Source organism: Vipera berus (assembly GCF_964194415.1).
Source record: "Vipera berus genome assembly, chromosome: 1".
Lineage (NCBI taxonomy): Eukaryota > Metazoa > Chordata > Lepidosauria > Squamata > Viperidae > Vipera > Vipera berus.
In genome coordinates, this window is record NC_138202.1 from 272,618,967 (window position 1) to 272,643,426 (window position 24,460).

At 35.8% G+C, this 24,460-nt stretch overlaps 1 protein-coding gene across 1 annotated transcript in view; it reads left to right on the forward strand.

The window, feature by feature from the left end:
• Positions 1 to 24,460, forward strand: part of ADGB (androglobin) — a gene marked incomplete at its 5' end in the record, with an annotated part of 94,036 nt that overhangs the window by 56,694 nt on the left and 12,882 nt on the right. The window contains 11 exons of the mRNA XM_081314742.1: positions 6,047 to 6,161; positions 6,642 to 6,809; positions 8,520 to 8,655; positions 10,688 to 10,819; positions 12,384 to 12,477; positions 12,587 to 12,721; positions 13,412 to 13,565; positions 13,876 to 14,063; positions 17,066 to 17,250; positions 21,458 to 21,651; positions 22,574 to 22,685. Coding sequence (XP_081170868.1) covers positions 6,047 to 6,161; positions 6,642 to 6,809; positions 8,520 to 8,655; positions 10,688 to 10,819; positions 12,384 to 12,477; positions 12,587 to 12,721; positions 13,412 to 13,565; positions 13,876 to 14,063; positions 17,066 to 17,250; positions 21,458 to 21,651; positions 22,574 to 22,685 — 1,613 coding nt within the window. The remainder of the gene's footprint in view (positions 1 to 6,046; positions 6,162 to 6,641; positions 6,810 to 8,519; positions 8,656 to 10,687; positions 10,820 to 12,383; positions 12,478 to 12,586; positions 12,722 to 13,411; positions 13,566 to 13,875; positions 14,064 to 17,065; positions 17,251 to 21,457; positions 21,652 to 22,573; positions 22,686 to 24,460) is intronic.

Sequence of the window (24,460 nt, forward strand, 5' to 3'; positions counted from 1 at the left end):
CACGCATTGCTCCTGGAAGCAGCAGGAGGAACACTCCGGCCTGATGATGACGGATGGGATTTCGTCGAAACGTCGCCACAACTTTCTGAAGATGAAAGGAACGCGGGAAGAAACCCGAGACTCTAGATCTACATATATATATATATATATATATATATATATATATATATATATATATATATATATATATATATATATATATATTACTATAAGAGCATTTCATCAATATTATTTCAATTTGTATAAAAGAAGTGACATCTATCAAGAGAAAACAGATAAATATTTAAAAAAACAAAATTTACCAAAGATTACAGAGAAGCAGAGACAAATTATAAATGGACCTGTAACAATAAGGGAAGTTTCCGAAGCCATAAAAAAGGATTAAACTAAGAAAGTGGTCGGAGCAGATGGATTATCTGGTTCTTATTATAAACGTTTTGAGCATGAATTTTTATTACCTTTATAAAACATGATGAACTCTATCTTACAGGCAGAAAAGATGCCAGAGAGTTTGAAATATAGCATTAATATATAAAGGACAAAATTTGACTTTAACAAAAAATGATAGGCCAATATCATTATTGAATCGTGACTACAAGTTGCTCACAATGATTCTTGCTGGTGCACTAAAATAATTTTGCAACAATTTATTCATGAGGATCAGTGTGGGTTTTTACTTAAAGGACAGTTAAAAATGTTACAAATGAGTTAGATATTTTGAAACAACAAAATAAAAAATAATCTTAAATGAAAAGAAGACCTTTGACAATTTGAAGTGGGCTTTTTTGCTCAAGGTTCTGGAAGATATGAATTTTGGAAAGAACTTTATAAACTGAGTAAGATCAATTTGTACTTCTCAGAAAGCAGAAATAATTATTAATGAAGATCTAACAAAACCCTGTGAGACACAAAAAAGCAAAAAAGGGATGCCCAGTCCCTTATTTTGGTTCTTAAAATACTGAATAGAGATATAAGACAAGATGTTAAGTTTGTGGGAGTAAAGATTAAGTATAAAGTTATATGTTAAGGACTTTTGCCAGTAACAAAGAATTTGGTGCATTAAGCAGGTTGTAGGATTAATAAATAAAAAATGAAGATGTTAACAAAAATATGAAAATACAAGATTAAACAGAATTGATGAATAAAATGGGTGCTAAGATTGAGAAGAAGGTAAAATATAATGTGAATTATCTGTTATTTCAAAATAACTCTATTAAGATGAGAAATTAAGTTTAAAAAGACATCTTAAGAGGGGAGAAACTACCACCGGCATTGCTGGGGAGAATTTCTGTGATGGAAATTAACGTCCTGGCTAGAATGAAATTTTTGTTTCAAACAATAACTGTTTTGACAACTGATGTTCCATTTAAACAGTGGCAGAAATATATATCTAAATTTGTGTGACAGGAAAAAAAAACATGAGTTAAATATAAAGTAGAGATGCGGTGGCTCATTGGGTTAGGACGCTGAGCTTGTCGATCAGATGGTCAGCAGTTTGGCGGGTTGAATCCCGAGTGCCGCGTAACAGAGTGAGCGCCTGTTACTCGTCCCAGCTTCTGCCAACCTAGCAGTTCGAAAGCACGTAAAAATGCAAGTAGAAAAATAGGGACCACTACGGTGGGAAGGTAACTGCGTTCCGTGCGCCTTTGGCGTCTAGTCATGCCAGCCACATGACCACGGAGACGTCCTCGGACAAGCGCTGGCTCTTCGGCTTTGAAACAGAGATGAGCACCGGCCCCTAGAGGCGGAACTGACTAGCACGCATGTGCGGGGGAACCTTTACCTTTACCTAAATATAAAGTGTTACATCATGCAAAGGAAAAAGGAGAAATGGGTTTACCTGATTTGAAATCATGTTTTGCATCTTATTGTTTGATTTGGATGAAAGAGTGGCACTGCTTTTGGACTGATGTCTCTTGGAAGGAGAAGAACATAACCTAAGATTTGAGTGGATATTTGTGGTACAATAAACTCAAAGTTAACATGGATTTTAAAGAACATTCTGTTAGGCGTACCACATTGAAAATATAGATACAAATCAAGTAACTCTAAACACCCTTACGGCCCTTAGCCGTAAAGCATTTTATACATGGGAAGTAACAGATAAACACAAATGGCTAACTTACTGTAAGGTACTAAAATTTTTGTCAAGGGGGGTGTAAAGCCAAAAGAAGAATTGATAGTGGAGGGATATAGTTGCCAATGGCTGTCTTATTTATAATTATTAGAAAGATTTAAAAATAATGGTTTGAACATTATAAGACTGAGTTTGAAATGGACTTGTGCACAAAGGATAAATATATAATTGCTAAAATGTATAAATACTGAAATTTGACACAGAACAGTGGACTAAAACTGATTATACAGATGAAACAATAAGAAAATATGAAAGGATTGAAATTTACACTATATTATGTTAAAGAGACTTTTTATAAAAGGACATATTGGCGTACGTCACTAGAGAAATTGTCTAGAATGTATGAAAGCACTTCAAATTTATGTTTGAAATATGGATAACAGGAAAAGATATTTATCACATTTGGTGGACATGTAAAAAAGCTAGAAAATGCTGGATTCAAATACATACACTGATTCAGGGGACATTAAAGATTTATATACGATTGAGACCAGAGGTTTTTGTTCGGGGATTGATAGGCAAACAGTTGGAAAAAAGTTATGGAACTTTGTTTTGTACATGGTAACTGTAGCAAGATTGTTGCATGCACAAAGATGGAAAGATTTATTTTATAAAACACTACGTATTTGGCTCGGCTCCTAGATAACTTTAGTACTTGCCTTCTCCAACCAAATTTAGTTGACCTACAACAGGGGTATCAAACTCAATTTCATTGAGGGCCGCATCAGCAGTGCAGTTGCCCTCAAGGGGCCGGGTGGGTATGGCCTACTGGGTGGGCGTGGCTAGAGTGCATATGGCCTACAGAGTGGGCGTGGCCAGCTCTACATCTTTCGCATCAAGGGTGCCTATGGGGGCCTGGGCAAGAGTGGGACATATCTGAGGGTCTGGCAGAAGGAGGGTCTCTGGGCCAGGGCCAAGGCAGTGGGGGCTGTTCCCTCACTGTTTCCAGGATGGCTTCATGGGCCACATGAAACCACTTCGCGGGCCGGATCTGGCCCCCGGGCCTTGTGTTTGACATGTCTGACCTACAATGTGCCTTTTAAAGAAAGCCATTTGGAGTGTTCCGGTCTTGTTAAGTGAGGGTGGCTGGGGCCTAGAAACAATGTTTTTTCAGTGGTAGCCTTTTAAAGAATAGCCTGCCTTTGGAACTAATATTGGCTTCTACCCTATTCAGTTCAGAAATTGGTTAAACCTAAGTTTTTCAGGAGAGTGTTTGAATATTAATTATGGTGACTCAACTTTGGTTTGCTTCAGTTATTCTTTCGATGTTTTTCTTTTTTTATCTTGTTTTTTGCATTGTTTATCATAGATGTTTTAATTTTGTTGTTAATCACTGGGAATGTTAAAGATTATATTGATATACAAAATCAATCAGAAAATAATTCCAATAAACCGTTATATTAGCCCTGGTTGGTTGGGTAAGTGCTGCGACTGAGAGTTACTTTCCTTAGCCCAACTTATGAATTGATGAAAGAACTGAGATTTGTAGTAGGAATTGATTTGGCTTGCTTTTCTGAGATATTATTAGAGGTAATTCCCATTGGGTTCTTTTAAAGTGATTCTTTTAAATGTATGCTTAAATTACAGCCTCAGTCACTAATCTACAGCATCTGGGAATAGTTAAACAGCCTTGTAAGATATAACAATGTCACACTATAAATTTTAAAAAATGAGATGAAGAGGGGGGAAAAAGACATCTTGCTTAAAATGTAGTGCGTAAGATTTGAATCCATCTCACCAGTGCTTTTTTTCTAAAAAAAAAGGTGCCGAAACCCTCATCTTGTTAATCTTTTATTTATATAATTTTATTTATATATTTATTTATTTATTTATTGGCTTATACTCTTTGGTTGCGCTGTGCCCTGTTTGCAACTCTGCTACTTGCTGAGAGAAAGTTGGTGAAATTGCTTCCCGGGGCACAAAAGGAGGAAAGATTGCCGAGAAGTGCGCTTACCTGTATACTGGCATTGTGAAGATTCTGGATTTTCCTCCCAGCCTTCCTATCCTAGAAAGATCCAGCAGAGATTGACCAAACAGTTCATCTCAGGTCTGAATTCCCATGCAGTGAAAAGGAGAGGGCTCGCAACTTCTGGTTGTAGTTATCCACGTTTCTGCACACTGAGATAATCAGCCACTTATACAAATACAGAGCCTATCATGCTTTTATATTTATATGGAACAGATACATTACCTGAAAATTTAAGGGAGAAAAAATTGTGTATATATGTATTTTGCTTCTGACTTTAGAAGCATTTGGCATGTCTGCACTGCCAATTGTACTGTCAATTATATACCTATAAATACATCACTCGTGACATAATTTTTGGAATGTGTAAAAAATTTGAACCAGCCCAGAAACTCATTTCCCATTGTTTGTGTATATATAGAAAGTAAACCCTGAAATAGATTTGGAAAGAGCAAGAACTTTGATTAAATGGAAATGTTGCTAAGCATAGTTAATTTGCAGCTGTTTCTGCTGTTTTCTTTTTATGTGCTTATGATTTTACATCGCATTTTAAAATCAGCTAAATTGAATATGAATAAGATTGTGACTGAAAGAATACTAATTCTGAAATATAGTAAATATCTTTAACAAGTAACGTTAAATTTAGCTTTAGTGTAATTTGCTTGCTTACTGTAGCTAAAACTGGAAATTATATTTCTAAAGCATTAGTATGGATCATTGAAAAGAACAAAGATTTAATATTTATGATTCAAAAATATAAATGTGTGAGAAACATGTTTTTAAAGACCTTTGCAGCTTGTTCTCATATATACCCTGCCAAAGGAGTAACTAAAATTATGAAATTTAGAATCTACCAAGCTTCCCTCCCATGGACAGAAGACAATCCATGGGAAATGTGAATCACTAATCCATTAAGCATGATAGGCTCTGTATTTGTATAAGTGGCCGATTATCTCAGTGTGCAGAAACGTGGATAACTACAACCAGAAGTTGCAAGCCCTCTCCTTTTCACTGCATGGGAACTCAGACCCGAGATGAACTTTTTGGTCAATCTCTGCTGGATCTTTCTAGGATAGGAAGGCTGAGAGGAAAATCCAGAATCTTCACAATGCCAGTATACAGGTAAGCGCACTTCTCGGCAATCTTTCCTCCTTTTGGGCCCCCGGGAAGCGATTTCACCAACTTTCTCTCAGTAAGTAGCAGAGTTGCAAACAGGGCACAGCGCAACCAAAGAGTATAAGCATTGAGGGCCAGGTGCTCCAGGGTGGTCACATAGGTGTGCAGGACGAGGCGGCAGTAGGGGCGCAGGTCCAGCACCGGGTAGGCCACCAGCCTGGCTCACACGGCTGAGCACATGGAAGGAGTCCACATGGACTCCGCAGAACCCACCTCCCACTCCTTGTCTTCACTTACCTAGTTGAGATGGTGTAGTTGGGCAACAGGGAGGGGTGCAAAGTTCCTGCCAACTTTCCCTCACTGCAGACAACTTGCCTGTGCAACGTTTGCCGGCAGGGCCTTTTGGCACGCTCAGCAGCATTTCCTATTGGCTTTTGAAAGCCAATAGGCTTTCAAAAGCCAATAAAGGGAATAGCACAGCTTGTGCAAAAGCTTTTTTTTTTTGTGTGTGTGTGTGCAAAAAAAGATGCCGGAACGTTGTTCTGAGCATTCTATGAGAAAGAAAGCCCTGCATCTCACAATGTTAGCCACTATAGTAAACTACCAGAATGATTTTTTGATTAGGCGTTATATCTCCATTGCTGTGCACATGTTACTTTGGAACTTAACCAATGTTTTTGCAGGTTAAATGAAATGCAGATTTCCATGCATTGTTTATGTTAGTCCTGGAATTTTTATATCCACTTTTTTCTATTATGTGTAAATAAATTATGAATGTTATATTTGGAAAATTTAATTACTTTCATGTGTTGCTTTTTTAAATGTAGCCGCCACGTGTTGCTTTTTACTGCAAGTTCTCCCATAGGACACAATATCCATCTGTGTAGTATGGTGCCATGTGTATTTGGTGAAGAGGATATAGTTCTACCAAATCTTGAAAAGGTATTTTGTTACCATAGTAACTGGATTTGTGTTCTCATTGACTATTACTTAGTTTATAATGGTTTTTTCCCCTTTTCATTTCATTTTATTTACAGTCTCTATTTTTCTTTTATACTTGGCTTTGAAAAATAAAGCAGCTAGGGCTTGCTTGAAAATATTGGCTTTTAGTAGCATTGCATCTTAGGGTCACCATAAGCCAGTGCAGTCAAGGAAAGGATTATATTAATCATTAAGTTTAGCTATGACACGCAGCCTTTTCCTGATGGGATTAGATAGCGCATCATATCCATGGAGTCATGACCTGATGACACTTGCACTGCCTGGGTTTTGATGGTTTGCTTTGATGATGTCACTGATTAGAGGAATTGATGAGCATTATAAGTTAGTATATACTATATCCATTTACACATTTGCCATATGAATATACTTTGAGTAGTTCTTAAGTTATTGGCAAGTAAAATATGTTTTTCCCTCCCCCAGGAGAGCTATCGTTTTATGGAACAAGCTGCTACCATAATGAAAGCCATTGGAAATGTATTAATTAATTATGGGAATGCAGAAAATCTTCCCAAAGCTATAAAAGCCCTGGAATTAACACATTGCCCCCCTGGTCTTTATGGCACAGGAATAGCTAGAGAACATTCTAAGGTAAAAAAAAAGACTAACTTGTACAGGTAGTCCTCAACTTACAACAGTTCATTTAGTGACTGTTCAAAGTTACAACATCACTGAAAAAAGTGACTTATGACTGGTTTTCACACTTTACGACCATTGCAGCATCCCCATGGTCACGTGATCAGAATTTGGATGTTTGGCAGCTGACGTATATTTATGACGGATGCAGTGCCCCGGGGTCATGTGATCCCCTTTTGCGACCTTGTGACAAGCAAAGTCAATGGGGAAGCCAGATTCACTTAACAACCGTGTTACTAACTGAACAACTTCAGTCATACACTGAACAACTGTGGCAAGAATGGTTGTAAAATGGGCAAAATTCACTTAATATCTTTCTCACTTAGCCAGAGAAATTTTGCGCTCAACTGCGGTCATAGCTTGAGGACTACTTGTATATGCTCTTTCAGTTATTGTTTCTTAATGCTGTCTGTCATATAATTTAATATGTTTAAGAAAATATGCGGTTAATTCAGAATAATTTGAAAAGTCTTGGCATTTTTCAATGCTGACAAAAAGCCTAGGCCAGATACCAGTTACAAATCATCTAAGAGGATCTACGGTAAGCCAACTTTATCATGTTTGCTGTGCTCTTGGGCATAGAACAGAAGGTCACAGAACCAAACATTCTGTTCTCAGCTAATAATACTTAGACTTCTCTGGCTACTATACGATGATTCCTAAACCCGTAGGATGTAAATCCTGTCTTCTGAGGGTGTAGAATCCCATTTGCAATAACTGCAGAGAGCTTTGCCGCTGTTGCTTCTCAGGTGACAAGAATTTTTACACGTAGGGAATCTATAGGAACCATAGCTGTCTTATTCCCAGATATGCTCCCAAAACAGCACCTAATTTTTACAAGTCTCCGAGATGGTGTGAATTTTATTTTTTGAAAACCAATATATTATGATCAGATAAATACATCAGATGCTGTGAATACATATTTTACAATATCTTCTCAGCAAAACGGGATGATATCGAATCAAATCTCATATAGTAAGAAAATAACCCAGTTATACGATAGGAGTGAAAGCTAGTTCCCAAATGTTTATGGAGATTCTCAGTCATCCAGGTCATGGTTGTCCCAAAGCCAAAGGTGCTTTTTCAAGAAGCAATTGGACTTTCAAGTTTGAAAGAGGGGTCAAAGAGACCATCTATGCCAGAATTGAACAGCCCTCTCTCAATAGAGAGGGAGGGATACGATATCTCCAGACTACAACACAATCCTTTCAGCAGTTCCAAGAAGAAACCACTTGCACACCCATTTGCACCACTGAGGTGACCTTGAGGACACAGATAAACCTTCAAGTGGCCTCAGTGACTCTCTAAAAGAATGAAAATGACCAGCTGTCTGCAAGGAATATAAATCCTTCCATTCCGCACCATCCAGCCAGAGCTGAAGAAGTTTCTTGGATGAGAGGTGAAATGTCTTCAAAGAAAAACAAGAAAGTCCAGTTGCCTCTTGAAAAAGTATCTTTGGGACTAGTTCCCAAATAAATAGATTCATCTATTTTCTTGACTTTGTTTTTTCTTAGTTATATTATAATATACTTTAGATAGACAGACAGACAGAGTGTGTGCGTGTGTGCATATATAATATCAATGGTCTGTTTTCTTAGTTATAATATATAAGATGTATATGCATATTTATTTTAATTAATTTGCTGTTTATTTTTATTTATTTAGGCTTTCAATAATGCTTTTTGGCATCTGATGAAACAAATATTAGGGAATGTTCCTTCCAATTATGAATTTGCTTACAGAAGTTTTACACTGGATTTTAAGCTCAGTGATGTTTCTGTTGAAGACTCTGAATACTCAGGTAAAATAAGAATGTCGTGACAGAATTTATCAGCAATATTTGTCTTTAAATATTCTATTGATAGTTGAATTAGAGAGAAGATCAGTGAATATTGTAAATCCAGCCATTCATTGACAAACAAAAAGCATCGTTGTTAAGCATTCCTTCATTAAAATGGTAAATGTCCTTTTTATGCCTCATACATCTAAAATAAGACAGCTTATTAAATTCTACATTATTAAGCCTATTTGAGGAAGTTAAAGTCAGTGGTGGGATTCAGCCTGTTCGCACCACTTTGGCAGAACCAGTAGCTAATTTTTTGTTGTCCAAGCCCAGAATGGACTTCCCGGAAGTGGCATCCACACAGAGAACCATATTTGAATTCCACTACTGGTTAAAGTGTTTAATTTTTATTTTTTGGACATTTATCATTCCTTGAAAATTGAAGGCAATAGTTTGAAGAATTTGCCCAGAAACCATGCCAAGATGGTGAGAGTGAATGAAGACTATATCCCTTTCCCCAGTAACAATATTCATATTTTTCACCACAGGATCTTCTTCCAGGATCTTCTCTAATCCTCCAGAACCTGTTTTGATAATATGGGAACCTTCAGAGAAAAAAGCGGAATCATTCTTTCCCATTCTGTAAATAAAAATTATTCCCATTCTTAGGAAGACATTGGATTCTAACCTAATGAATATTTATTTATTGATTCATATTAAATGCATTAAGTGCATATGTATCTCAGGCATTTCATCAGAGACCATTGGCTTGGAGTCCCTATTGTGGTGCCTAAGTCACTAATATGCCCATGACACTGTGTTGCCGTCAGGATTCTCTACTCCTCTGGACTTATTTTGTACCTGGCTGTGTTACTATGTGAAATGATGGACTGGAACAGAAGTGGAAACATACTATTTTTCTGTGCATTTCCCTGGTAGTAATAACTGTATTACCTTCTTTGTGTATGCTGTTGATCATTGAAAGCTAGTGAAGTGGTCATTTTGAAGTTTGGACACAGCCTTCAATATGCGTTGGACATGGCTTCATTTCACATAGCCCAACCTACTATTATATAAATGTGACATCTAATACTGAATACATAACCATATTGCGAATGTATAAATAGATTTCAAGTTTTTAAGTAAAACCTAACATTATAGTCTTCATAATTTTTTTCCTAAGTTTTGGAGCTGCAGTCATTTCAACACCAATGCCACCAAATAATGGCACTGAAGATTAAGAATTTTCTTTAGCTCTTCCTTCCTTCTAGTGGTCTTTTGGATTTTTGCAATTAAGATCTAGTGGCCCTAAACACTTGCAGGAACTTAGCAAGACCATTGAAAAAGTTTCAGCCATAGATATGTTTTGAAATTTTAATTGAATTTCAGTATTGATTAGTTCCTGACAGAAAAGAGAACAATGCGTCTCTCACCTAAGGTTTTTGGATTTTTTTTCCTATGAATTTATGAAGCTTTTCTTCATAAGGAAGATATTCATATGATGTGGCCATTTCAGTTTTTTGCAGTCATTTTCCAGTATCTTAGTGAAATTACATTCAGTATTCTAACAATGAGCACGCTTCTCATTTATAATATGATCAAGATATGGTGCTGTTTTGTTTTCTATCCCTTTTGGCGTAAGCACTGAGTTTACATTTTTTGGATTATACCTCTGTAGTCTTTGTGAGGTTTCCTTTGTTTAGGATTTTATTGTTATATGTGTGGGGGTATTTTTTTCTTGTGCATTGATATATAATTTGGGATACATAAAAATCAGTACTTACAGAACAGAGTTCACTATTAATACTTAGAACTCATCATAATACTATAAACAATCACATGGTCATTTATTTTTAACTGCTTTTTCAGGCAAAAAGCTCTCTCAAGGTTTTCACAAATAGGATCGTAGAACAATTTAAAAGAAAAAGGATAGTTCATCATAGCTATATAAAACATTTCATTCCAAGTCATCCATTGTGTTTTATGAATTCTATGAATTTAATTTTTGTTGTGCTATGTATACAATACATATGTATTTATGTATTTTCAGATGGAACAGAGGCAAGTGTTTCTCTTTGGCAGAATAGAGAGTCTACTCCTGAAGAAGAGGAAGCTGCAGTTAAACTGCAAGCCATATGGAGAGGAACATATATCAGGCTACTGATGAATAGCAGAAAACCAGGTCAGGATTCTTCAAATTAATCTATTCGTTATTTTGAAAACTGGGAATTTTTAATGGGATGTATGGGAGAAATGTACAACTATTTATTATTAATACTTTCATGATGTGTCAGGGATGCATCCAACTCTAAGCAACTTATTATTCATTTATAAAGACAGAAATTAAAACATAATCCCCTTGGGAAGAAGTCTTATAAGGACTAGAGAAAAATATATTCCCATCGAGACAGATTCAGAAGTTATCTGCCAAATTTAACTCCAATAAATATGCTTGCAGCACATTTTTAGTCAAAGCTCAGTTTACCTGTAACTGCCTAAAATCAGCTAATAAGGATCCAGTTATTAAAATTCTGATCTGCCACCAAATTAAAAAATGTGAGTAAAACATTTCTATAAAACATCTGAGCAGTTATTAGTTAGACAATAGAGAGTAATAAGTGCTCCTCAATTACTCTAATTACTAATATTAAAAACTATCCTTCTGAATCTCCTATTAATTAGTTTGGAATGACTACTCATGATTATTTTATCTATCCATTTTCATACGTCAAGCATAAAAAAAGAAAAAAACAGATTTATTTTTAAACAACTCCCAATATGCCACATTAAAAAAATCAAAATACAAAATTAAATTAATACGTTTTAGAACTGTAGTTTAGTACAAAATTCTAGAAGAAACCTAAGAAAAAGAGATAAAATAAAATACATTAATTATCATAAGAAGTTTTAAAAAATGTTCTACAAAGACTCCCAAAAAGCACATATTGAAATTGCTGAACAGGGACTTCTCACATCAACCAGAAGGTGTAACTCCAACTTAAGAAATAATAAAAATGTAAAAGTAAACAGGCTACTCTTTCTTGATCTTTTGATCCTGGGGGGAAGAAAAATGTCAGCAGCTTCAAGAACTGAGAATTTATGTAGCCAATATGTAGGCTGAAAATGTAGTTGGATATAGAAAATAAGTTTGCCTTCCACTAAATGTGCCTCATTATACAGCTTAGGTTTCTTCACTAACCCACAAAATCATTATTTTCATACCTTTCAATGTGAAAGGTTTCACAATAGAAACTCATACTTGGTCCAAATAGCATACATCAGATCCTATCTCTTGCTACCATTTCTTCTAGTTGGATAGGATTTTATTATTTTCTTTTTTTTGAAGGTCTTCATCTCTGGCAAATAGTTTTTCCCAATAAAATATCATTCTGAAAAGTTGCACTGGTATGTGGATGTACTTTGAAAAATATTCAGGAAATCACATGTCTGTTTTCTGTCCAGCTTTTGGAAAAGACGGTTAGTGAGCTTTGGGGATACAAGTGATCAGGAAAAATATGATCGCCATCACTCAAGATTGTGAGGTCACACAAGCAGAGTCAGTCTGATTCATATGTGCATGGGTGAAATATTCAAATATGTTAAAAGTCTAGCCTAGAATCTTATTTATAGAATTAGATAGAAAGTAATTTAAATCTATACAATACTTGGATAATGCAAGTTATCTTTGTACTACAAATATTCACCTTATGCTATGGTAATGGCTTTTTTTCCTTATGTAATTTTAGGCACAAAGGAGAATGCTAAAGTCAAAGAAACACTTCAAAAGTTGTGGGGTCTAATTGAGTCAAATTTTGAACAATGTTCTTTAATGTTTTTGAGGTAATATATCTCTTGCAAAATCATATTTGTCAAACCCCATAATATGATAGCCACCCAGAGTTTGGTGTAAGATGAGTGGTTGTCTATCGTTCTGTGCTATCTTTTACAGAGATATATTTAAAAGTAAATGTAAGTCAGTTGAAAAATATCGTTGCTACGAAGATGAATGGACTAAGACAACTTTTGCTGATTATACTGTAACTTACGGGGATCAACAAGCAAATGTTTGGTTTGTAGTCTTCAGGTGAGTTTATTATTGATGTAACCCACCAGCAATCTGAAATAAAATTTATTTTACAGTTAATTCTCTTAATATACCTGAGACCCAAATATCCACATACTGAAGTTTCCTAGTATATGTTCCCCTTTCCTAATCTCAGATATCTGCCTTATAATTAAAAAGTGTGTCCTTTCAGGTAAATCTTAGCAATCTCTTTTTCTGTTAAGTATTCTTTCAGATTCTGCCTTCCATATCACAAATATGAAAGACTAAATTTCATTATAAACAAGTTAAGTCTGAGATGTAGAAAGAAACTTATTATATGACTTCCTCAGTATTTTTTTTATTTAAAAAATAAATCAATACTTTCATTTTTTTTCCCATTGACAGGACATGAACATTAATAAACATTTTTTTTAAAAAAAGCCAAACCTCTTTCTAAATTGCTATACTCAATGGCTACTTCAAAACCTCTCAATGCAACATACATTTCCTATGTCAACTGTCCAAAGAACTGCAGGGCATTTCTTAGCAGCTTATTTATATATCAAAATGTTTATTTAAATAAATATTGGCTTGGTTAGCAGAGCTTACAGTATTTTAGTGTGAAAATTTAACAACGTTATGGACATGCATGCAAACAAATTAGAAGTAGACTTATTCAAAAAATCTTAATATAAAATAAATTATTTTTAACTCTTCTTTTTATTGTAGAGAAGTATTTTACATTCCAGAAGACATGATTATTGCACCAAAAGTTTATTCAACAGTTCCAACCTGTGTATTGCATGTGGTTGACAATGACACATTACAGGAAATTCCTCGAGTCTTTCTCAGAGTTGCACCCTATCTTTATACAAAGAACAAGGTGAGATATATAAACATCTTGATCGTGATGCCACTCATTCTCTTTTTTTGCGACACACACACACACAGAGACATACACTAAGAGTGTGATACAATTCAAACTGAAGAGTCAATATTAAAAGAGACAGTGATTCAGTATCTGATGACAAACTGATTAGGCTAAAACTGCTTTGAGCTTTAAATTTTTAATTTAAGAATCAATTCAAAATAAATTCATTGACAGTCTATACTAGAAAAACTTTCAAACTCTTGAAGCTTTCATGTTTAAGCATCGTCTTAAACATTTCGGTTAATTAACTTTTTTATTTTAGAAAGGATATACTTTCATGGCTGAAATTCAGACTGGTGAATCACCTGTGCCGGCTGGGAAAGTAAGGCTTCGGCTTATAAGTTCTTACTCTCCCCTTCCGTTTCTCTCTCGTGAAGCTGTAAACAACATGTTTGCTGTTAAAGAAGTTAAAGACTATTATTTGCCAAATGATAAGCATATCATATTCAGGTAAAATATGAAAAAGGCAAAGTTATTTGCACATTGTTACTACTAGTACTATACATTTCATTGCACAGAAATTATTTTTAGTACGTAATATCAGAGGGCTGAGCAAGTACTTGAAAAGGAATATTTCACATGTGGAGATGCTCGGAAGCAGCTTACAAAGCAATTGTGCAAGCCTGGAAAATGACACAATCTATGCAGCCTTTCTCTGTGGGTGTGCGTGTGGGGTGGTATTATAATTATAGGTCAATAGGTCAAATGCAGGTGATACTACAATTAATAATGTAATGAAAGGTAATAAATACTAATAAATACACTGAAAACTACTTCAGTACAATTTGCAATTCTTTCCATCCTGATCAGTACATTTCATTACGGTATTCCTCTAATGAATAATATTAATTAAAAATATGAAAGATTAAGGAAGATGGTCTAATATTGCTGGATATTTGTTTAGAAATATTAGAGGCAGCATGAATAAAAGAACAGCTTTCCAGTTCCAGTTTTGTTATTGGCTATAATTAGATAAACATATAATGAATAAATACACAATAGGAAAAGGGAGGCACATTAGTATGGCCATAGTCTCATAGCCAAGAGAAAACTGAATCAATTGACCTACTTCAAATTACTCTACAGGCCTGAGTGTTAAGTTCACACTAAATGAAAACAAGAGTGATGGACTTATCAACTAGTTACTTCTTTTCTATGGGGATAATTTAAAAATTGTATTCCCTATCAGCAGCCAGATTTTCCAGCATAATTCCACCCGACATGTTCAGATCAAAACTAATATAAGAAAACTGTTGTTGTTGTTAGCTGCGAAGTCGTATCTGACCCATCGCGACCCTATGAACAACGTTCCTCCAGGCCTTCCTGTCCTCTACCATCTTCTGGAGTCCATTTAAGCTCACGCCTACTGCTTCAGTGACTCCATCCAGCCACCTCATTCTCTGTCGTCCCCTTCTTCTATTGCCCTCAATCTTTCCCAGCATTAGGCTCTTCTCCAGTGAGTCCTTCCTTCTCATTAGGTGGCCAAAGTATTTGAGTTTTAGCTTCAGGATCTGGCCTTCTAAAGAGCAGTCAGGGTTGATCTCCTCTAGGACTGACCAATTTGATCGCCTTGCAGTCAAAGGGAGTCTTCTCCAGCACCAGAGTTAAAAGGCCTCAATTCTTTGGCGCTCAGCCTTTTTTCACTGCCATACATTGCAACTGGGAAGACCATAGCCTTGACTATACGCACTTTTATTGACAGAGTGATGTCTCTGCTTTTTAGTGTGTTGTCTAGATTTGCCATGGCTTTCCTCCCGAGGAGCAAGCGTCTTTTAATTTCTTGGCTACAGTCCCCATCTCCAGTGATCTTGGAGCCCAGGAAAATAAAATCTGTCACTACCTCCATTTCTTCCCCATCTATTTGCCAGGAATTGAGAGGGCCGGATGCCATGATCTTGGGTTTTTTAATGTTAAGTTTCAACCCATGTTTTGCACTCTCCTTCTTCACCCGCAACAAGAGGCTCTTTAGTTCCTCTTCACTTTCTGCCATTAGAGTGGTATCATCTGCATATCTTAGGTTGTTGATATTTCTCCGACCAATCTTAATTCCAACTTTTGATTCATCTAGCCCTGCCTTTCTCCTAATTTGCTCTGCATATAAGTTAAATAGGCAAGGCGACAGTATACAGCCTTGCTGGACTCCTTTCCCAATTTTGAACCAATCAGTGGTTCCGTGTCCAGTTCTCACTGTTGCTTCTTGGCCCGCATATAGGTTTCTCAAGAGACAAATAAGATGGTCTGGTACACCCATCTCTTTAAGGACTTGCCACAGTTTGTTATGATCCACACAATCAAAGGCTTTAGCATAGTCAATGAAGCAGAGGGCTAGTACTAGTAGCGCCAGAAAGAATGAAGTGACTGGGCCAAAGCTGAAAGGACGCTCAGCTGTGGATGTGTCTGGAACTCTCTAGCTTTCTCCATGATCCAGCGTATGTTGGCAATTTGATCTCTAGTTCCTCTGCCTCTTCGAAATCCTACCTGTACTTCTGGTAGTTCTCGATCCACATACTGCTGAAGTCTAGCTTGTAGGATTTTAAGCATAACTTTACTAGCATGAGAAATGAATGCAATGGTGTGATAGTTTGAACATTCTTTGGCACTGCCTTTCTTTGGAATTGGAATGTAAACTGATCTTTTCCAATCCTGTGGCCACTGTTGAGTTTTCCAAATTTGCTGGCAAATTGAGTGTAGCACTTTTACTGCATCGTCTTTTAAGATTTTGAATAGCTCAGCTGGAATACTGTCACCTCCACTAGCTTTGTTGTTGCTCAGCTTTTCTAAGGCCCACTTCACTTCACATTCTAGGATGTCTGGCTCGAGGTCAGTGACCACCTCATTGTGATTATCAGGGACGTTAAGCTCATTCTTGCTCTAACAAAGCAAAAGAATTAAAATTCTACAAAGACAATGGAAGCTGTGGGACATCCGTTAAGACTCCTTTGAGAACAGCTTATTAGGTAGAAACTGTTCACGACAACTTTCCTTAATCTGGTGTCCTTGGTGTATGTTGGATTGACTCCCATATCTCAGCCATTGGTTGTGCATTTGGATGGGGTTGGGGTGATTATTCGAGATATAATACAAAATATCATATGGGGATCAAATTGGGAAAAGTTATTCAGTGTACTTATTTAGCTTGTTGCTCATTCTCACTGAGGTGTTATGACTAATGGGTAAGAATAGCTTTCTCTTTCTTTTGGGAGACTTTTAAATATTAAATGTTAACTTCATTTTCATTGTAATACTGTAACATTGGTGCTCTACTTATTTGAGTAGCAGCAAGTACGTTTTTCTAAATATATACAGTATATAATTTTCATATCAAAACTTATTTTCACAGGGCTTAGAAACAGTGTTTTCTTGAATAAAAATAAAATAGAATTTGATTTGGTGAAGAGAATTATGACATTATTATTTATTTGTTTTCTATCTTGATTTTTTTTCCCCTTTAGATATTTAGTAAAAGTTACAATACCACTTATTGCTACTGTGCAGGTACAGACTTCTAAATCGGATACTATAATTAAACTACAAGTTCTGGATTCTGAGGAAGAGACGGCGAGTTCTACTGGGAAGGGTCATGTTATCATTCCTGCATTTCATTTCATGTCTTCTGAAAGGCCTTTAAGTAGTCTGTGTCAGTATTCTATGCTTTTGCTAGATGACAATGATGATTGTGATGATGGCAATCTTGAATGTATTTTTACGTACGTGTGTGTGTGTGTATGTGTGCGTGTGTTTGTATGTATGTCAATGTTTTCACTAGGAATTTAATTTAATTAGCTTAGTAGCTAATCAGGGTTCTTTATGGCACTGTTAATGACAAGAAATGGTTTTCTACAGAGTCCCATGCTGCTGCTCTACAAGGAAAAGTAGTAGCAATGCGCTTGCTATGCAACCTGCTTGTCTCACATAGGAGTGAGGGCCACAGTCACCAAATATGTGTGTGTGTGTGTGCGTGTGTGTGTGTGTGTGTGTGTGTGTGTATACACATATATATATACAACTCATTATTTGTGTAAATTTTTTGGATTGCTAACAAAGAATTAAAGGGAGACTGATATGGCCATTTCAAACTCATTTGTTCTCGTCAGTCAGCCATACCCTTAAAATACACACACAAACACACAATTTTAATCATTTTAATATACCGTATATCTGAAAGGTTCTTAAACTTTATGATACCACAACTGTTTCTTGGGCATGTGTGGGTAAAAGGAGAACCAAAAGACTGTTTTGACAACATGCCCATTCTTCTTGAGCAATGCTTCTGAAATTGTTTAAAAATGTAATCCTTGCTTTAAATTGCTGGCATCTTCCTGACTTATAATTTGATAACTCCAAATTATAATTGAAGCAGCACATTTTTTTCAAGCATCTCTTCAAAGAAACTTGTTTTACTTGCCTTTGTTTGTTCCAGTAGAATAATTTGTTTTGAAGTATAAATAAAGACCAGTGAATCACAACCCTTTTAAAAAGTGAATCATTGAAAATGTATTTCCCTTGGGAAGGGAATCCTTTGTTTGGGAATGCTTGTCTTTATATAAGTCGTTTACTTTATCAAGTTCATTGTCAGAGGCCATTCTTTATGTGTGATGGGACAATATAGATGAATTCTGAATGCCACAGCCAAATATCCAGAGGGCTGGAGACCTTGCACCTAGGTTGATATTTTTAAATGACAGATTTGTCTGCAGTAAATCTGTGATCAAATGGGTAACAGATCTGGAAACATACAGGATGGAGTAAGACAATTACAAAACAGTGGAGGATTATTACAGCAAATATTTAATCCTGGGAGGGGCTACTATTGTACTATGTCATCCTGGTTGCATGAGAATATCCCTCCCAAGCTGCTTGATCTCATTCCAGAGGTGGATATCAATTTGCTTATAATATTAGCAAGTTCCACTTGCCTTTAAACTCTACTTTCTGGGATCAACCATGGTGTGTCTCTGTAACATTAGCCTGTGTACAAACCCAATACATACAGTTAAACACATATTAGGTCTCAATTTTACCTTGGAGCAGATGAGACATGATCTAATGTTGGGAGATACTTCTATCAGTATCAGTAGAAGAGAATATTGGTAGCTCAGGGTTGAATTGTGAGTCCTTGATGCTTTCTGTACATGGTTGTTTTCTTGAAAATATCTATTTAACCAACTAGGTAGGTTTACTGTCTTTTTTTATACACCAGTGGCTTGCCCTGAGAGTGTTGGTGGAACTGTTCTTGTGGTTCCTTGCTTAGGCTATTATTTACTGTTTGTTTGTCTGACTTGATAATTCCTTGACTAGGGTATTGTTAACTTGTTGTGGGTCTAGTATTGGTTAGCTCACTGTTAGTCTAGTATAACCCTGGTGTTAATCTCTGCTTAGCTGGGTGTTGATTTCTGGCAAGATGTTTCGACTTTTTTGCTTCCTTTTTGGCTTTTTGATTATCTCTGTTTAATGGTATGTAGATGTTGTTTATCTTTGTATGTCTGTTGATGGCTAATCTGTCTGAGTGCCAGGAATTCTCTAGCGTTTTTAGTCTTGGTTTGGTCTAGGATGCTCACAGTTTCCCACAGTTTTCCAATTGAAATTATGATGAAGTCTGTCCATGTGTTGGAAACAAAAGAGTTTTCATGTGTTCTGATTGCTGGTTGGTGTTCATGGATGTGCTCTGCTAGTCTCCATGTTTGTCCTACATAGTGTCTATTATAGTCCTTATACTGTATGTTTATTTATTTTATTTATTTTATCACATTTGTATACCGCCCTTTCCCTGAGGACTCAGGGCGGTTTACAGGGAATTAAAAATCAAAACATACAAAAGTTAAAAACCAGTTAAAAAATATTAAATTCACCCTGTACACTTAAAAACCCCAGTTAAAATTTTCTCCTCAGCCTGGGCCCGGGAGCTCAAAGAGCCAGGTCTTCAGGCCCCGGCGGAATGTTGTAGATGTCTTCTGTTTATTCTTCTGGGGCTGCAGATATTTTGATTTACTTAGGATGTTTTGGAAGACTTTAGTAGGTTTGTGTGCTATGGCGATGCCAGATGCTTTTGCCACCCTTTTTCTTTTGGACTCAAACTTTGTTCATCAGACTATTGTCTAGACTGCAGCTCTTTCTCCTGTCTCCCAAGGTCATTCTCACATACCATTACATAAACCTCCTGTAATCTTCAGTACTGATGATCATGGTATCCTTCTGGACTACTGGTTTGGGAGTTTATTGTTTAGGCAGGCAGTTCTCATTAGTGATGTTAGGGACAAGGAGAGGTCAAGCCTTTGGGCACTCTGTTATAGGATTGCCTCAGAATCCAGTTCTTCTATTGTGTTTAGCCTCTACATGAAACCACTATTGAGAAGATTTCAGCTGATTCAGGATGAAGTGCCATCAATATGCTGGGTAACTCCACCCACCCCGGGCCCAATTCGAGATGTGATAGAAATTGTAACTCATTGCCTGGGGGCTATCAGAATTTGGGTGGGGAGAAACAAAAGCAAAACTGAACCAAAACAAAACTGCTGTTAATTTAAAAGCCAGGACTAACTTTGCCTCTTGATTGAATTGTTTATCCCCAGAGAGAAAAGTCTTGTGATCTAATTAAATAAATACGTCATAGACTCAGAACTTCTATCAGAAAAGCAGATGGAAGTCATGGCCACGTGGGCTTTAATCTTCGGCTGGTTCACCAGTTGCAGCCTTAGCTGAAACATGATGTATTGAGAAGAATTGCTTGTGCCCTTACCATCTCCCAGTTAGATAACTGTATTCACACTACATGGGAAGGCTTTTGAGTACCAATCAGATACTTCTGGTGATCCAAAATGCAACAGTTCATGTGCTCACTGTTCAGTGGTACTACTACATTATTATATCATTTCTGCGGGAGTCTGCATGGTTACTAGTATGTTGCTGAATACAGTGAAGAATTCAATTGCTTTCTTAAAAACCTTATATGGTTCAGAGCCTGAGTATTTAAGAAGTTAATTTTCCCTGATTAAGATGGCTAAGAGCATCTCCTAAGGATCTCCAACTACCAGGAAGTGCAGCAAAAGGATCTGTTCTTTGTGAGGGCTTCTCTGTTAGGAAACAGCCTCCAGCCGAGGTGAGAATGAACTTCATTCTCATGGTCTTCTGGAAACTGGTAAAAATCTAGTTCTTCTGGAAGGCCTTTAAGAATTTACTATGGAGTTATTGTCAGCAATATTACTCTTAATTAAGGGTACTTGGTGTTCTCTGAGTTTCGTGGTTTTTCTGCAGATATTTCGTTACCAGAATAGGTAATCTGAAGAAGTGGAATTTGCTGCTTGTTTGTGTCTAGGAGCTTGTCCTGTCAATCTTGGTTGGAGGGTTTTTTTTGACGGTTCCTTGATTTGAGTATTGTTTCTTCCTTGATTGTTCCCGTTGTTGTTTGTTGCTTATCAGATATTGTCTACTAAGGAAGACGTGCCTTGATTTTTTATTATATCTTTTAATTGGGATATAGGTGGAGTTATCGCTATAGTCTACATATTTTTAATATTTTTTGTTTTTCTTTTGGTATCTAAAATCTAGATGCCATCAGAAACAGCATCATATATGTTGGTGTGTATTGTCAAATTCCAAGTTAAGACTTTAAAATATTTTCATAGTGAATGAATGAATTTTAACTGTGAAAAATATTTTTTTCTATGCTCTGCCACCTTGTACAAGTCTTTTTTTGGAAAGCATGTGAGGCACGTAGTTGCAAATGATGAAAGGAATCAACCAATAGATCAGTGAAAAAAAGGATGTTCCTATAATATATACGATGCAATATTATTCAGAACATGATACTTGTTTGAATCGCTTTAAAGCTATTCTTCCTTTCTCAGCAGCAGCAAGTAAAGGTGGTGTAGTACAAAGCACGCCCAAAAAAGAAGCTGAAGTTGTAGCCCCGAAGAAGAAAGGTACAGTGACAGTTCAGAAGACCATTAAGTCTTCGCCCAAGGCATCACAGGAAAGCTCAGTTTCAACAGAAGAAGATATTCCTGCTCTTCCTACCGTTGATGAAAATTTGCTTCAACAGGTGAGAGATTTGAACTGATATTTAGCCCCTTAAATTCTTTCCTAGTGGAATAAGCATCCTACCCCAAGTTTGTCCTATGTGTTTCACCAAGATGATTCAGGATTTGGTAAAACTTGGCGTCGTGAGATTTTTCTCCCAAGCATGGCAAAATCTTGCGACAAAGAAAACCAGCCTGATTTCCACACGTGAATTTTGCATACAGTTTTACGACTATTTCTCCGTTTTGATCCCTCTGAGCTCTTTCTCTTTTCCCAAGGAATGGCTAAATCTTTTGGGTTATTTTAGTAAGGTCATTTGATTTCATTTCCACGTGATCTGCAAAAAAAAAAAAGTTTATTTTCTGAAATCGTTCAAATGTATAAATGTATATTAAATTATGGGTGTTATCAAAATGTTTAATCTGAAGAGCAATAAAGACTGAACTTTAACAAAATGCCATGTTCTGCGTAATTAAGCTATTGATTTGTGTGATTCTAGTATGGTTATTAAATTAACAATTTTATGAGATTTAATGTTATGGATTTTGGCTTTTTGCTAAAAAATTACCATGGATTTTTTTTGGTTTATTTTTATGTTACAGCCTAGATTTTTCATAGCTTATATCTTAGCTTAGAGATTTTACAGTGGACTATGATGATATACAGTTGAACTATAAAAATAGTATTAAACTTAAAAAATAGCAAATTTAAATGAAATTCAAATGAAGATAGAATTTGCCACTGACATATTAACCTAAAAGACCAGATACGTTGTTTTTATATAACTGCCATGGTCAAATTCCTCAAACATCCTGTTTTAGCTCTTCTTTCCTTCCATTGTCTGAAGCTACAATGTTTTAAAATAGCAGTCAAGGAGAATGTTATTGACTTAAACCAATAACTTTATATATGAAATTGTAATGTATTGTTTTTCAATTTTACAGACCCACAAATATATTATACAAGCTTCAGTGTTATATAATAGTTGGCCACTTACTGAAAGTCAAATTGTATTTGTTCAGGCACTAAAAGAATTAGAAAAAAATGAAATCAAAGGTAAGTCACTGTGTTAGGTATTTATTGATGAAAAGTGTCATAGCGGTTAAAATTAATTCTTAATATGCTGTATTAATCCATTTATTTCCAATATATCACCACTTTCCAGTGTGACTCTAGGTAGTTTACATAAGAGCAATAAAAACACAGCTAACAATGAATGAGAACAATAAAACGAATAAACCACTTTAAATAACAATGAATGATATCCTATCATCCAGTCATAATAAAAATCAAACGCCCCAAAGTGATTGAACTCCTGAAGAAATACCGCCCCGCCTCTTTTACCTCTTAAATGAGGGAGTGTCAGCTCATTTAAAGCGTCTAGCAGTTAAAGCATCCATTCTCAGAACGACCAGGTTTTGTAAATTATATGGGTAAGCTTATGATAGTATTAAGAATGCAAGGAAAATGGACATGGAAGAAAAGGAAAGAAGTAAAAGTACAAGTCCTAAACAAAATCATATGACAATATAAATTAATCTCTCAACGGAAGAAATATTAAGTAGACAGAAGAAAAGAGGGTGCATAAGCTGCTTGGAACAGAATGAAATGAACTATGCCAATGGCAAATATGAAAAAAGAGTCCTGATGAAATGAAAGAGGCTGTGGATTGTGGGAAATGCAAACAAGAAAATAATTGCTACAAAAAAAGAAGATTAATGTTTTCTGCAAAGCATAGAGAAAAAGATATATTGCACAGTATAAACCAAATACAGCACAAAAAAATGTTCATGCTTAAAAGAAACAAAACAGTTTTGTGGAAGCATTTTTTTTAAATAGATGAGGGATAAGCAATAGAATTCCAGCACTTCTGGGTGTATTGTTATACAAAAGAATTATCCTAGAAGAAACATAAAAATAAATTTAGTGCAATGAGAATGGGATATCTAAATGTGTGTGGTAAAAAGAAAAAGAGATGGGAAATGAATGAATGGTGAATGAATATGGATTGAATACAAATGTGAGTGATCAATATAAAGGAAATACATTGAAGCAGTTTCTAAGGCGGAATGAATGATGTTCAGATCACAAAGTAAATATATGAAGAAAGACCGAATAAGTTTAGAAGACGACAACCAAGTCATACAACTTTAACGTACATGTTATAAGCAGGTAAGCTAAGGGAAATTGATAAATGTACACAAACATACATTATAATGAAGCCAGATAATTTTGGAAAGTATGCACAGTTGGGAATAAATGTATTGAAATCAACGTGCATATGTCTTTTCATGGATACAGTTTAATTTTGAGGCAAAATACTTAAAATAATATAGAACGGGAAAACTGTCAGGAAAATTATAATGTGATTGAAACTAAAACTGACAGATTCTGTTATGTCTACCCAAATGTACTTTACTGGTAATTTCCAGATCATTGTGCATTAATAGAAAATGTCTGCTTCAAATCTTAACATTTCTTATTTCATAATATAAGGCAACAGTGCCATCTGCAGTGAATTATTATTGTCTAGTTTAAGTAGCTAGAGCACAGCAGGTAGATCATTTTTTGACATTTTTAAATTAAGGGAGAAAAAGTACAAATTTTAGAAGTTGTCTCCTGGTTTAATTCCAGTAGAAAACGTAAGTATTTATGGTAGGAAATGAATGCTGAGGAGAAGACACCATTTTAGTTTAAAATATTGCCTCACGATGCCAGCAAAAGGCAAGAGAAAACAAGACATAAGGAAACCGTTCCCGATTGCGGGGAAATGCAAACAAGAAAATAATTGCTAAAAAAAGAAGAGAAATATTTTCTACAAAGCACAGAGG